Here is a 16,099-nt window from a genome sequence, read left to right as displayed (position 1 = left end):
TAAAAATACAATTATTTTTATATATTATTTTTGTATTCTGGTACCTTACTGAACTCGTAGCATTTTTTGTTTGGATTTTTAATGTAGACAATCATGTTATCCAGAAGTAAAGACTGTTTTGCTTCCTTATTTTTGGTCTGGATATCTACCCTCCTTCCCTCCTCCCTCCCTTCTTTCTTTCCCCCTTCTGTCTCTTTCTGACTAGGACCTCTAATGCAGTGTTGAGTAGAAGTGTTGAGAGCTGACATATGTGCCTTGTTCATGATCTTAGGGGGAAAATGTAGTTTGTTTTTTTTTAAACCAATAAATGTACGATGTTTGCTTCCTGTATTGACTGTTTCCTCTTTTATGAGATTGAAGAAGTTTCCTTCTATTCCTAGTTTACTGTGAGTTTTTTATTTTAAAATCTGTGATGGATGTTGAATTTTATGAAGTATTTTTTCTGTGTCTATTGAGATGGTTATATGGTGTTTCTTTCACAGTCCATTAATAGGGTGAATTATTTTGATTGATTTATGAATGTGTAACCATTCTGGGATGAATCTTTCTTAATCATGAGGCCACCTTTTTTTTTTTTGGTACCCAGTATTGAACTCAGGGGCACTTGCCCATTGAGTCACATCCCAAACCCAATTTTTGTATTTTATTTAGAGGCAGGGTCTCACTGAGTTGCTTAGCACCTTGTCTTTGCTGAGGCTGGCTTTGAATTTGTGATCCTCCTGTCTCAGCCTCCTGAGGTACTGGGACTACAGGCGTGCACCACAGTGCCTAGCATGAGGCCACCTTTTCATACAATGAGTTAGATTTTCTAAAATTTGTTAAGAACTTTTGTATCTAGTGGGCTGGGGATATAGCTTGGTTGGTAGAGTGCTTGCCTTCCATCACAAAGCCTTGGGTTCAATCCCCAGCACACCCTCCCCCTGTCCCCCTTCCCCGCGACAGAGAGAACTTTTATATCTAGGTTCATGAGGGATATTACTTTATGGTCTTACTTTAGTGTAGTTGTCTGGCTTTGGTATCAGGCTAATGGTGGTCTTAGGAATGTGTTACAACTATTCTTTCCTTTAATATTACTGAAAGTGTTTATATAGAATTAATATTAATTCTTTATAGAATTCCTCAGTGAAGCCATTTGGGCCTGAGCTCTCTTTGTGGGAAAATTTTTAAATTGGACATTCAATTAAAAAGGTAGAGCTCTTCAGGTTATCTGTTTCTTCTTGAGTAAGCTTTGATTGTGTTTTTCAAGGAATTTATTCATTTCATCTAAGATGTCAAGTTTGACATTTTCTCTTTCATTGGTTTTAATAAATTATCATGTGCCTTGGAGTTGTTTCCTTTGGTTCATTAAACTTTTTAGAATTGTGGGTTTATGGTTTTTATCAGGTTTAAGCAATTTTTGGCCATTATTTCTTCAAGAACTTCTCATCTACCTCCCTTCCCCTGCTTGAGAGGATTCTAGCTGTAAGCATATTAGGCTGTTGAAGTTCCATACCTCATTGATGCCCTATGCAGTTTTTTTAAGTCTGTTTTCTCTCTTATATTTCTTCAGGTTCACAAGTCTTTATTTCCACAATGTCTAATAAGGTGTTTAATCCTTTATGTCTTTCATCTTAGACATTATAGTTTTCTTCTTCAGAATTTAAATGTAGGCCCTTTAAAAAATACATTCCATGTCTCTACAGAACATGCTTAAATTTTCCTTTAACTTCTTAAACATGTAAAATATAGTTATAATAACTCCATGAATATCCTTCTCTACTAATGCTGTCATTTGTATTATTTAGGAGTGACTTCATTTCCATTGATTGATATTTCTCCTAATTATAGATCATATTTCCTGCTTCTTGAGAGCCTAGTAATTTTTAATTTTAAATTATACCGTGTTAAGTACTAGACTTTTTTTTTTTTATTCTTACATCTGTTCTTGAGGTTTTGTCCTCTACTGGCATGTAGCTGTTATATGGAAACAGTCTGACCTTTTAGGTATGTCTTGTTGTCTGTTGGTTAGGATCAGAACAGTGTTGGACTAATTGTTCTGTAAGACTGAAGCCAAACCCTTCTGGGCACTCTACCCAGTTACCATGAATTGTAAGTTTTTCTGCTTCAGTGGGTGGAAACAGACACTGTGCCCAATGCTGTGTAGCCTTGTATATATATTGTGCCCTCTATTCTTTTCAGGTAGTTCTTTGCAAACTTTAGTGGTTTTTGTTTTGTTTTACATACATGTGCCTATAGGACTCAGCTGAATGTGAGAGGGAGCTTCTCTGTAGATCTCCAGAACTCACTCTTTCTGCAGCTCTGTCTTTTCTTATTGTCTGCGTTGTAAATTGGGCCTACTGGCACTCCCAGCTTCATCTCTTCAATTTAGGGCAACCATTGAGTTTCACCCGTATTTTCCTGTCTGCATGGTCACCTGGAAACTCACCAGGTAGTATAGTAAGCTGGGTGAATAAAGGACTCATCTTGTTTGTTTCCCATCTTTCTACCTTTCATTTTCTAATGCTCAGTGTGTTGAAATGCTCAGTTGTTATATATAATTTTTTTTTTTTTTAGGTGGGAGAGTAAATCTGGTCCCACTTTATTTTAATCCCAGTCAAAAGTCCTAGGATTTTATTTAAAAGAAAAACCATTTGTATTTTAAAAGATATATTTTATTAATTTTTCTATCCCACTGCATCCTTCTTTTCCTGTTACTACCAACTGATAAAATTTTACTAGTGTCTTTTTAATCCTGTCTATTCTTACTCCTCAAATAATTTGCTATTAAAATAAAAAGTAGACTTCTCCCCAACAAAAGGTTAAAAATGAAGTGAAAAAATGCAAGTTTTAAAAGTACATATTGTACAGTAATAGTGTTATATATGTCCTTCTAGTTTGTATTGGTGAAAGGCATTGCCATGGGGGTGATGAGTAGAAGCCCAAGGTAATTTAGGCTGAGATATGGCAAAAGAACTACATCATACCTGTTTCATAAATATTATGTTCTTGGTTTGGTGAATAAATATTTTCCATAGATACTTATCTTTTATTTTTTTGTGTTCCAGATAATCAAGCTCAAGAAAGATGAGCTTCATATATGGACTGCAGTCTGCTACTAGAAACTGTTTTCTTTCCCAGTTTAATTCACTGACCAACTGGAGAAAATGGAATTCACCAGCAGTAACTTTAGTGGGCTGTTGTCAAGTACAAAATCTCCAAATGATAAAGAAGTGTCAGGGTCTTAAATCATTCAGTCAGTGTGAGCTGTCAACTTTTCTCCCTGGAAACTTTCATTTCTGTAGGACTTTCAGTAACAAAAGAATAGGATACATCTCAAGTGCCAAAAGTAAGGAAATTTGGATGGTTACTCACAAAGGTACTGCATGGAATGACTCTTTTCCAAGATGGGAGCTTAAAAGATGGGTGCTTACCAAAAAAGTTGCAGTTGATCCTGCTCTTGGAGCCTTGTGTCCGCTGAGCTGTTCCTCTGTCAGGGTTGGCAGGAGCTTCCACACTTCTTCACGGGTTCAAACTGCTCCAGTTCCTCTCTTCTTGATCATTCTGAAACCAGTGCAGAAGCTACTTGCAATTATTGTGGGCAGGTAAAGTAATTAACAAAGTAACTTTTGTACTAACTTTTGTTAATTTTAGTGTTCACATTTGTATCGACTTCTATTAACTTAAAAATTAAAGTGTAATATGGAAAAACAGTACTTTTAAAGAAACCTTGTTTAGTCTTCCTCATACCATATTTAGCTCAAAATTGAGTTTTTATACAGTAGGTCCTACCCAGTTTTGTTATGTGTAATTTAATGCTCTCAAAATAATTTGCTGCATATTAATTTATGGTATAGAAATATGATCTTGAAAAAGTTATGTGTTCATGAGACCCCCTTTTGTTTAAAATATATTTTTAGTTGTAGATGGACACAATATCTCTTTTTAAATTTTGATATGTTATATATGACAACAGAATGCATTATAATTCATATTACACACATAGAGCACAATTTTTCATATCTCTGGTTGTACACAAAGTAGAGTCACATTCTTTGTGTCTTTTTACATGTACTTAGGGTAATGATGACCACTGCATTCCACCATCTTTCCTACCCCTATGCTCCCTCCCTCCCCCTTTCCCCTTTGCCCTATCTAGAGTTCATTTAATCTCCACCCACCCCCCAAGCATATTATGGATCAGTATCCTTAAATCAGAGAAATCATTCAGCATTTGTTTTTTTGGGATTGTCTAATTTCACTTAGCATTATATTCTCCAGCTTCATCCATTTACCTGCAAATGCCATGATTTTATTCTCTTTTAATGCTGAATAATATTCCATTGTGTATATATACCACATTTTCTTTATCCACTCATCTACTGAAGGGCATCTAGTTTGGTTCCACAGTTTAGCTATTGTTAATTGAGCTGCTATAAACATTGATGTGGCTGTGTCCCTGTAGTATGCTGTTTTTAAGTCCATTGGGTATGGACTGAGGAGTGGGATAGCTGGGTCAAATGATGGTTCCATTCCCAGTTTCCCAAGGATTCCCCCTACTGTTTTCTATATTGGCTGTACCAGTTTGCAGTCCCACCAGCAATGTATGAGTGGACCCAATATCTTTATTTATTTCTATGTGGTACTGAGGATTGAACCTAGTGCCTCACATGTGCGAGGCAGGTGCTCTACCACTGAGCTATAGTCCCAGCCCATTTTGTCATGTAAATTTTAAATAGGAAATAAGTGTACCTTTTAAAAAGACTTTATAAGAAGAATCAGAAGTATTGACTATAGCTCATGCTATAGTACTTAACATTGCCTTTTTATTTTGTGGAATTTGAGCCAGTGAATCATGAAACTGAAGAGCTTTTCTTTTTTTTTTAATTGGTTTTATTTTTTTAAATACATGACAGTGGAATGCATTATAATTCTTATTACACATGTAGAACAGTTTTTCATATCTCTGTATATAAACTATGTTCACACCAAATCATGTCTTCATACATGTACTTTGGATATTGATGTCCATCATATTCCTCCATCATTGCTAACTCCCTGCCCCCTTCCTTCCCCTTTCACCCCTCTGCCCTATCTAGAGTTTGTCAATTCCTCCCATGCTCCCTCTCCCTACCCAACTATGAGTCAGTCATCTTATATCAGAGAAATCATTCGCCCTTTGTTTTTATGGGATTGGATAACTTCACTTAGCATTATCTTCTCCAGCTGCATCCATTTACCTGCAAATGCCATGATTTTATTCTCTTTTATTGCTGAGTAATATTCCATTGTGTATATATACCACATTTTTTAATACACTCATCTACTAAAGGGCATTTAGGTTGGTTCTTTTCTTATATAAGAAAGTGCTCATACCTAGTCAAGTTAACTTTTAAACCATTAATATGTAATTGTTCTGATTCTAAAATATTTCTCTTAGTAGTCCTTTATAAAAATTACCATTTTTGCTTCATATAAATAAATTCTTTTTGCAGTTCTGGGAATTGAACCCAGAGCACTCAACCACTGATTTATATCCCAACCTCTTTTTATTTTTAGCTTGAGACAGTATCTTGCTAAGTTTCTCAGGTTGGCTTTGATTTTGCAATATTTCTGCTTCACCTCCCATGTACTTGGGATTACAAAAAGTGCTTAAATAGTATATTTTTTTAAACCCTGTTTTTTCTTATTTCATTGAAATTGAAGAAAGCTCATCTCCTCATTAAGCTTTCTTAAATTTGGTAACTACAATGTCTCTTCTAGTTTTCTTTCTTCCTTACCAACAACCCAATTTGCTTTTAATAAAAATAAAAAAGTTCTCTGTAGGTTATTGTGTTCTTTATGATTTGGTGTTTGCACTCAGAAAATAACTAGTTATATTGGATCATAGGTTAAGTAACAAACTCTTCCCAGTTTCTTGGGATAATAGCTTTCTAACTTCTCATGTGAAAATTTTTTATTTTTAATGATTTTGTTTTTGTTACAACTATCAGTTACTTAAAATTGTCTTTTAAAATGTGTTCTATATACATTTTAATTAAGTAATAATGTCATGTAAATTTTAAATAGGAAATTTAAAATTTGTGTTTGATTTACTTATTTGTAGTTTGATTTATGTCTCTTCCGGTTAAGACTCTTTGTCTAAGGCATTTGTCTAAGGCATTTCATATATGTTATTGTGTTAGGCAGCTTTCCATTATGACAAAATACGTGAAATAATCAAAGGCTTATTTTGCTCATGATTTCATAGGTTTCAGGCAGTTGTCTTTTGGCCTTGTTACTTTTGTCTTGTGGAGGTTCAATGCATCATGGCAGAAGCCTGGAAGCAAAAAGAGGGAACTAGGAAAGGGCTAGGGTCCCAATATTCCCTTCAAGGGCATGCACTTCATGCCTAACTTCCTCTCACTAGACTCCTACCTCTCAAAAAGTTCCACCATCTCACAGTCCCAGTGGTGCCATAGGCTGTAACAAACCTTTTAACACTTGGACCTTTGGGGATAATTTGTAAGCCATATTAGTAACTTAACAAAATTATGATAACTCTTAAGATTTTTTAAAGTAAATTTTTGTTGAAAATGATGTATACATATTAAATTTTTATTTTGATTTTACTGGTGAACTTATACGGAAAACTTTTTATCCATTATTGAAAACATTACTTGTTGTCAAAATGTTTATGAATTCTGCTGAGCAATAGAAATTGGACCTTCTCAGATGTTATCTAGAAAATCTCCCATTTGCTTATTTACAGTGCTTCTGATCTTCTTTTTACCTCTCCTTTCTCATGTTCTAGAGGGGATAAAGGAGTTTCTGCTTCTGAACAATATTTATTTCCAAAATCAATGCTGAGGTAGTTTTCCTTATACCTTGCTGAAGCACTGGCCAGAAATCTGAGAAGCAGTGGGAAGAATAGTGGTTAAAGGTATAGATTTGTTGTATAGTAGCTCCTTATATGTTTATTTGGGCAATTTATCCCTATTAAGTGGTTAAATGGTCAGACTCTGGAATGTCATTGCCTTCATTGCCTGGCTTTCCTCTTATTACTCTCTGAACTTGCACAAATTGCTTAATTTCTCTGTGTCTCAATTTTCTGTAACATGGTTGTTAGGAAGATTAAATGAGATGACATCTGTGTAATGATTAAAAAGAGTGCTTTTTGTGTGGCAAATAGTCAATAAATGTTAATTAGGTAGTTGCAGTAAAATAATCAAATAACTCCTCATTTACTATTTGTCCTTAAAATAGCTGAAGAACAAATTCAAATGAGCATTAGAATTTTTAGCTATCTCTCTATATAGTTGATTACTCTTTGATCTTTTAGCTAATACGTTAAAAAATCCAACTATACTGAGAAAAATATCATAGAGATTCAAATGTTTAATGACATAAAATTCTAGCACATGCATTTGCATTTTGATGATATATGCTAGTACAGTTATCAGAACTTTGAACTTTTCTCTTTGCTCTAGGGGCATAAGGAAATGGTGGCAGGCACTTCCTCCTAACAAGAAGGAACTATTTAAAGAGAGTGTCAGGAGGAATAAATGGAAGTTATTCCTTGGTTTCACTGGCTTTGGACTGCTATTTGTAGTGTTTTATTTTACTCACCTGGAAGTGAGCCCAATCACAGGAAGAAGCAAGCTATTATTATTGGGGAAAGAGCATTTCAAACTTCTGTCAGAACTGGAATATGAAGCAGTAAGTAGTAAGAACTGTTTTTCTTTAGATTGTTTACGATAACACTCAAAGCAGGAAAGTTACACATATATGAAAGATGCACTGCTTTTTAGTTGTTGGAATGAAATAAACATCTTTTAGTTGTTGGAATGAAATTAACATCTTTTTTTTTTTTTTTTTTCAAAAGTCCTGAGAACTTTCACATGTAGTATTCCCACTGTCTTCATTGCTTTGTTTCCCATTCACCCAATAACTCCTGTTCAGCATGTGTTATCTTTACTTTCTCAGGAAAGCCTGTCTTGATTATTCAGACTGGGATAGGCAGGGTGACTAGATCAGGCTCTAGGGGTTATCCTTCATTCACATTGAACTATGAACCTGCTCATTTGTAGTTGTGGCTGGTGCTCGGTGATAGTGGGGTTAGGTCTCTTACTTTTGTCTTCTTTTATCTTATTGTATTTTTCCCTCAAAGAACATACAGGAGGGTAACTTCATTATTTGTATAATTATTTACTTGTTAGTTTGTCTCCCTTATTGAACTAAGCTCCATGGGGCCAAGGACCTTGTCTGTTTTGTTTGGTGTTTTATCTTAAAGACTAGCATGTACATGAAGTGTGTTTAGTGTGAATTTATTGAGTGAACACATATGTAGTGATGTTTTAATTGAAAGTCAAGTAAAATAAAATATACATTTTTTCTAAACATTAGCTTTGGCAATTGTATTTCCTGAATGCAAAAAAAAAAAAAGGAGTGGGTGGGTGGGAATTCTAATTCTTAACTCCTTGGAAAGTATAATAACTCAGGTAGTTAGACATTTTGTACCCTAGTGAGCTACTTGGGGATAGCAACATTCTGTCTCTAATGCCTAGGGCATACCATGATATGTGCTTAGGTCATGTTGGCTGAATTGATGTCTTTTAACCTCACTTGACCAAACTTTGATATGATTAGGTCTTTTTTTTTTTTTTAATTGCAAATAAGCTGCTGAATTTATCAAAGAAAAGTTACCATTAAAATAAAAAATAATAATGACTTGTCTCTGTAAAAATTGTTCTTAAGACTAATCTCTTATAAGAGTATATACAGAGATGTGAGATATTTTTTAGAATTTAGCCTAGTAGGAGACAATTTTGAGGAAAGTATTCTGGAAAGATTAAGATGGGCTTTCTATTAGTGCATCTTGTACCATTCATATTGCTAAGAAATTTTTAAAAATTATATATATGTACTTCTACATGTGTATATACATATACATATAGCCATAGATACACTTGTCTTTTTTTATTGTTTAATCTACAGATATAATACCTCTGTGATAAAATTAAAGCAAATGTTCTTTTAGAGATAAAGTATTATAATTACATATAATTGGAACTCCTTCAGATAGGTTCATAGTAGGTTTTTTTGTTTGTTTCAGTCAGTTTACATTGATGTATTATGCTTTAAAAATGTTAGTTGATATAAAGACTATTTTAATAGTCTTTAGAATATGGATTCTACAAAATATGTGTTTTTAGTGAAGCTGAAAAAGAAGGTTGCTCACTTGTTGATTCATTTGTGAACGACAACTTGGAAGTTAAAGTATATATTCAGAACATCCTTAGTTATCTCAGTATACTTGAAAGGATCTCACATGAATATAGCTTCAGAAAAAGTTCTTGAAACACGAGGTGGCTAGTTTTGATCAGCATCATATGGAGAAAATTATGTAACCATTAGTTCTGATATTTTAGTAATTCCCTTTCAATCTGTGTGAATAAATCACTTTAAAATGAATAAAACGTCTTTTTAAAATTTTGTTCTTCATATTAGTATTGGTGTGTGGGGTGTTTTTCTAGTAAGTTATAAAAGTAACTCTTATGTCTTGCTTTTTTATGTGAAATCTTTGTTTTCTAGGCAGTGTTTTGCTTTCTAAAATACTTAGAAAGTAGAAATAAAATTTAAGCACTTTACTAGCATATAGGTTAATATAATGAAATTTTGATTTCAACACATTTATGTGAAAAATATTCATATTAGAATTTGTTCCATTGTGAGAAACCACTTTGCCTTTGCATGAATAATTCAAATTTGAGAGATTTGAGTGTTTAATATATACAAACTTTTACGTAATTAAAACTTAAAATGTTCAACACTAAGTAGTCATGTAACTCTTTATGAAGCAATATAAATGTTTTGTAAAATTCTTTTACAATAAAGAATATTTTCTTTATTTTATTTTATTTTTTAATTTTTTTATTGGTTGTTCAAAACATTATAAAGCTCATGACATATCATCTTTCATACATTTGATTCAAGTGAGTTATGAATTCCCATTTTTACCCCAAATACAAATTGCAGAATCACATCAGTTACACATTTCACAATTTTTACGTAATGCCATATTAGTGACTGTTGTATTTTGCTGCCTTTCCTATCCCCTACTATCCCCCCTCCCCTCCCAATAAAGAATATTTTCATTTTAATTTTTTAGTGGATGGAAGAATTTAAGAATGATATGCTAACTGAGAAAGACCCTCGATATCTGACTGTTAAAGAAGTGGTATATCATCTAATTGAATGTAATAAAGATATCCCAGGAATCTCTGAGCTCAATTGGGTTATTCATGTTGTTGATTCTCCAGATATAAATGCCTTTGTACTTCCAGTAAGTAAATGTTTTCAAACACATTTTTATTGCTAAATTTAATGTCCTTATATTTTATGTTGTTCTAATTGCTTGTATTATTTTCTTTATGGTGCAGAATGGACAAGTTTTTATTTTCACTGGGCTCTTAAATAGTGTAACTGATACGCATCAACTTTCCTTCCTTCTGGGTCATGAAATAGCACATGCAGTACTTGGGCATGCTGTAAGTACCTGAAGTGAATATTCAGTTGTCAGAATATTGCTGCAAAAGTAGCAGGTTACATCTCTTCCAAGAACTGAGTCTTTTCAGTTTTCTGTTTATAATGATGGAATTTTAGTGTTTAGTAATTTCCTTATTCTGTTACCTAAAAAAAATGTGATTGGCTAATTTTCAGATTTTTTTATGATCTTTATACTTGATACTGAATCATTAGTGTTTCTTTTAAATACTATTTTTATTACCTGTCTCTTTTGCTAAAAAAGTAATTATTTTCAACCACTAATTATTTCAAATTAGATTTTAAACTTTCCATAGTTATCAACATATATATAATCTAGTCAGAAAATTAATTATATAAAATGATATTACTATTGAAGTGTGAAAACTAGTTTTCTTTTTGTTCATTCTCAGAGGATAGCTTAGAGCATCTCTGAAAATATCTAGAATGATAGGCCATATATAATTAATGCAAAGTAATAATGATACCTTGTCATCTTACAGTTTACCAAGGTTTTTAATATGTATCTTTTCATTCATAACTTTAATACCTCATGAAGTATATATTTATTATGCCTATTTTATATATGAGGACTGGTATTTAAAAAGACTCTAAATAACACAACATGACAAAGTGACTGACTTGGGAATTTAAAATAGGTCTTCTGCTTTCAAGTCCAGCATTTCTTCCTTTTACCACAATTACCTGTTTGTTGGCAGCAGTTTTTAAAATACATTATAGAATTCAGGTTGATTTATGGTCTTTTGATTACACATCTATTTGACTTGGTATGAGTCCAGGAAAATAACATATACTTGTTTTACTCCTTTTTAAATTGCCACTCATTAAAAAATATGAATGGCTCTTTTGTCCACATAATTAGAGAGAAGTATATTTTCTTTAATTGAAAACCTGAAAGCAAATAGTGAAGGGATTATGAAATACTAAATCAGAAGTGTAAGTAATGTTAACCTCAAATGGAAACAATAATGTTTATGTTCCTTCTAAAAGTCTTCTTAAATTCTGCCTATTCCTAGAGTAATAAGAAAATAAGATAGGTCAAAGTTGTACTTATTCTGAAGTGCAAATAGTACTTTTCTCCCTTATTTCCTCAAAGTTAAAGGAAAATTTAAAAATTGTTTTTCTTAAATATGTACAAAAATAAGTCTAAGCAATTGTTAGTGTCATTATATGCACTCTGTCTTCCAATTAATGTTGTCATAATCACAAAAATAAATCAATCTGGCCACTTTAACATTTAAAAGGTTTTACTATTCATTATATTTTTCTGGAATCTAGTTCAATGCCTCATTCTCATTATATTGTTGTTATCTTTGTCAGTGCAAGAACAGTAATTAGATGAGACATAAAATGCAAATAGTACCCTTCATAGAAAACAGTTATTAATACTTCTATTGCAGAGGTCTTTATTATATGAACACATTTTTCTCTTTTGGGAGTCTAATTTTAATTAAATCTAACTTTTTTTTGATGTTTTCTTTGTTTTACAAATACACAAATTTTTTTATTTCTAGTTTTCTAAGACTGTGTAGTGGTAATCATATTCTTTAGTAATTAATAGCAAGGACTTTCTGCTCCATAATGGCTTCATTATTTTAAGTTTCACTCTTTCATGTTAAAATAATCCTGTACTTGTTTTTCATAGGGCACAGTTCTTATAATGAAGCAAAGTGTGTTTGTGATGAAAGATGATATTTTTGAAGAATATAGTCCAAGTCATTGCTTTTAGTTTCAGGCATGTTTCATATGTTCAAGTTAATAACTGCTATGTTATCATTCTCAGCATTCCATTAACATTTACTAATCAACATCAGTAGCAAACAAGAAACAATCCAGTGTATTAAACTTATATTAGACGTTACTATTCAAAACAACTATATTATGTATAACCTTATTTGGTTACTTTTATAGGTAAATACAAAAACTCAACCTAATTCTCTGGTGAGGGATACTAAAATCACAAAATTGACAACTTGTATAAATCAATCATACTTTCCTAAATTAGATCATAAAGACCAAAAGACTTTTATTTAAAATAAACTTCCAGTCTTTTTCTGAATTATTTCTTACTTTAACTGCTTCATATGTTAGGTAGTGTTTAGTCTTTATCCAAAAATGTAAGTACAATAAACACATTTATTTTATGTTTAAAAAGATTTATGATTGTATTAGAAACTAAAACTTACTGGGTCTGTCTGATTCCTGGTCCTTTCACTAATAATGATATGAATTTGGGTAGTATTTTTAAGGGCCTTCTCCATCTCAGTTTCATTATCTGTAAAATAGGAGTAATTTAACCTATTTCACAGTATTGTGCTGTTAATATAAGAAACTGTAGATTAATAAACCTGTCATTGTCTGACTTGATAGTAAGCAGTGCAGTAAGTGCATGACTATGTAAGTAAGGGACAGGAAAAAGAGACTGGGAATGATATGCACACAGAAGAAAGAGAAGTAAGGGTTTTATTTGTTGAGGACCACTTAAACACATGCAGTTATTTAATGTGATTACACATGATAACTAGAGAATATAAACACACTGTCTCAATTTATTGAATGTAATTTTTCACTTTTTTTTATTGTTCTCAGGCGGAAAAGGCTAGCTTGGTTCATTTACTGGATTTCCTTGGTATGATTTTTCTCACAATGATTTGGGCCATTTGTCCACGAGATAGTTTGGCAATTTTGGGCCAGTGGATACAGTCTAAACTGCAGGAGGTAAGTCTGAGATAATAACTTGAATTTATAAGGGTTACTTGCGGATATTTTAATACTATTGTGAAGCAACAAATACCAGAGATGTTTCCACTTTTAGGGTGGAAATTTAATATTTAATATTTAATATTTATTTTATTTAATATTTAATTTAACATGGGTATTGAATTTTAGTGCCTTATGTTTACTTGTTTTAGGGAATATTCTTATATGAGAATTTCAGGAATGCTACACCTCTCAAATAAGTGATGCGTATGGATGGTTTAAAAGGGTTAGGTAATTTTTAGCTAATATCTTTTTTTCACATAGTTGTTGGTTTTACAGAGAGAAAGCATAGTCATGAACCCTTTCTTTCATTCTGTTACTCTAGTGTACTGACTCCCTTGTCCCCCAGATATTTTCATTTTTGGGGAAAACTCTTCAAAGAAATCTCTAATGATGATAGGGTTACTAAGCTGCTTTATCACCCTCTCCTGCTCACTCCCATTTAAACTTACATTGCCTCAAAAATATTGAAAGGACAGTCTTACTAGGTATTTGTTAACTTTGGTTCTTAGTGTTTATGTGTAATGATAATCTCAAAAATGTATTAAGTCTTTCATTTTGTTTAAAACGCTGCATTACTGAAAGTAGGTCTTGTAATCTTCATAAGTACTTTGTTAACCATGATTAACTATTTTACATTTTTCTTTATTTCTTCTTGTCCTGGGAGTTTGGTTATTTAGGCACAATCTGTCATTTGTTTATTTAATGTTGTGGAGCACCCATCAGAGTGCCATCTGGGTGTTGTTCAAATCTAATGTTCAGAATTCTCTGAGACAAATTGCTTTTGAGATTCAATAACTAAGGCTTTTATTTAGAGTTCTCCTATCACTTGGCTTCATTTATATTGAAGTAAAGGTTCTCAAAGGGAAAAAAAAGAAGGAATGGTTATTGCTTATATTATAGGATCTCACATTTTGGACCTTTGTTTCTGTCACTGACCTGCTGGAATGTCAGAGGAGTTCATATGGTCTTCCCCAACCCATCCATCTATAGATTACTTTTTCTGTGGTGGAATCAGATTTGGTTATAATAAAGATATCTTGTATCTGTTTCTTGAAATTCTTGACGAAGCCTGCCTTTTTATGGTAATTCTTTAATTCAATAATTAAATTGAAAATAGAATAGAGATTACTTTTGTTTGAATTCTTTTCCCCTCAAAACTTTTGGTGACACATATTTTTCTCTCTATAAAGCCCTGCTCACTGTGACTGGGAAGGAGAAAGGAATGCTGATAGTAAAATTGTTAGGGAGTGGGAATTGCCTACATTCATTTGCTGTGGCTATTGAAAACTACATTTAATGACAGGATTTCTCAATCTCAGAACTATACTTGTTTATTGTGGGGAGTTTTCCTGTGCCTTGTAGTTATCAGGGTCTTTTCCTAGTTGTGACAGTCAAAAAGTCTGTACTTAACAAATGTCCCTGGGGGACAGAATCATACCAGATTGAGAATACTAATTTAAAGCATTTAGCACAGTCCTTGTCATAAAGTAAGGACACGGTAAATATGAACTATTGATTTTATTATTGCTTCATTTAATTCTCTTTGTAAATCTAGGAATTTGGTGCTTGCTGGTATTAGTTCCATTTTATATATGATACTACTGGTTCTCCTTTTAAAGCCAATGTTTTAAATTGGTATATTATGAGTAGACTCAATGGGACACATGAAGACTGCTCATGAGAGTGAAGAGACTGTGATGTCGTTTACCAATCTAAACCAGATACGATTGAGAAGAAAAAAATTCACTTCTAATGATCACATACTGTTTTCAGATTGATTATTTTTAGTCGTCACAAACATGTTGCTACGTTTGAAAAATCGTTTCCCCAATTAATAGCTCTTTTCTCAAAGAAAAAATGCCTATTGATCTGTCCTTTACAAAGTTTTAGTATTTACTGAAAATTAGAATTTAACTGAAAAGCATTCTCATAAATACAAGTAATTAGGAAAATAAAAGTTATAATATCTATTCTTAAAAAATTGAAGTCAGAAGAAAATTTCATTTTCCTAACAAATTAATACTTAGAAAGGAAAGGGAAATTAAGATAATTTATCAAAGAAACAAAGTTCTGCTATATTGTTAATTTTCTTACTGAAATAAATCTTCTAATAGTATCACTGGTTATTATGGACTTATATTTTTTTAATTTCATTTTAAACTGTAATATCAAAATGTTCTTTGGTCATATTAAGAGCTTGCATTAATAAGCTTTCTTAGAGATCCCTCTACTCAGTGGAGATTATAATTGGAAAACAGATATAATGATACAATTGACTGTCCAGAAATTTGTAGGCATGTTTTTTTCTATTTTTCCTTGTTTTTAAAGTATTAATCTGATGGAAGAAATGAAGGTTCCTTTTATGTTTTATACCATGGTATTCTTTAAAGATGTAGGAAGTATAGAAATTTTATCCTAGATACTCTCTGAAATTGATTTTTAAAAATTTCATTTTGTTATTCCTTTTGTCAAAAAACAAATTACCTTAATGGAATTTTTCTATCATATTTCTTTTTAGTATATGTTTGATAGACCGTACAGTAGAGCACTGGAAGCTGAAGCTGATCAAATTGGACTACAGTTTGCTGCAAAGGTAAAGTGATTATTAGTTGAAAGTAGTGTTCTTCACATAGTAAAAGATAAATGTGTGTTGTCTTAATGTTTGGCATGGGCAGAGATTAAGAATTAAAATATATTAATCCTAAATATTTATCAGCTTCCCATTACTACAACAAAATACCAGAGTCAGCTAATTTCAAGTGAGAAGAGGTTTATGTAGTTCGTAATTTTGGAGGTTCAAAAACATAATGCCTGC

At 32.3% G+C, this 16,099-nt stretch overlaps 1 protein-coding gene across 5 annotated transcripts in view; it reads left to right on the top strand.

Moving 5' to 3' along the window:
• Oma1 (OMA1 zinc metallopeptidase) overlaps positions 1-16,099 on the top strand; it is a 62,859-nt gene that overhangs the window by 5,529 nt on the left and 41,231 nt on the right. For all 5 annotated transcript variants that reach the window (XM_046451119.2, XM_046451121.2, XM_046451120.2 and 2 more), the window contains 6 exons: positions 3,045-3,581; positions 7,446-7,674; positions 10,127-10,300; positions 10,398-10,505; positions 13,111-13,239; positions 15,803-15,877. In XM_046451119.2, the coding sequence (XP_046307075.1) occupies positions 3,064-3,581; positions 7,446-7,674; positions 10,127-10,300; positions 10,398-10,505; positions 13,111-13,239; positions 15,803-15,877 (1,233 nt within the window). In that variant the 5' untranslated portion in view covers positions 3,045-3,063. Of the gene's footprint in view, positions 1-3,044; positions 3,582-7,445; positions 7,675-10,126; positions 10,301-10,397; positions 10,506-13,110; positions 13,240-15,802; positions 15,878-16,099 lie in introns of those variants that run through there.

The sequence above is a fragment of the Marmota monax genome, unplaced genomic scaffold (assembly GCF_021218885.2).
Source record: "Marmota monax isolate L192 unplaced genomic scaffold, Marmota_monax_Labrador192_F-V1.1 WCK01_AAM20220418_F8-fsc00023, whole genome shotgun sequence".
NCBI lineage: Eukaryota > Metazoa > Chordata > Mammalia > Rodentia > Sciuridae > Marmota > Marmota monax.
Note: the sequence above shows the minus strand (reverse complement) of the source record. Positions and strands in the feature narration are given on the sequence as shown.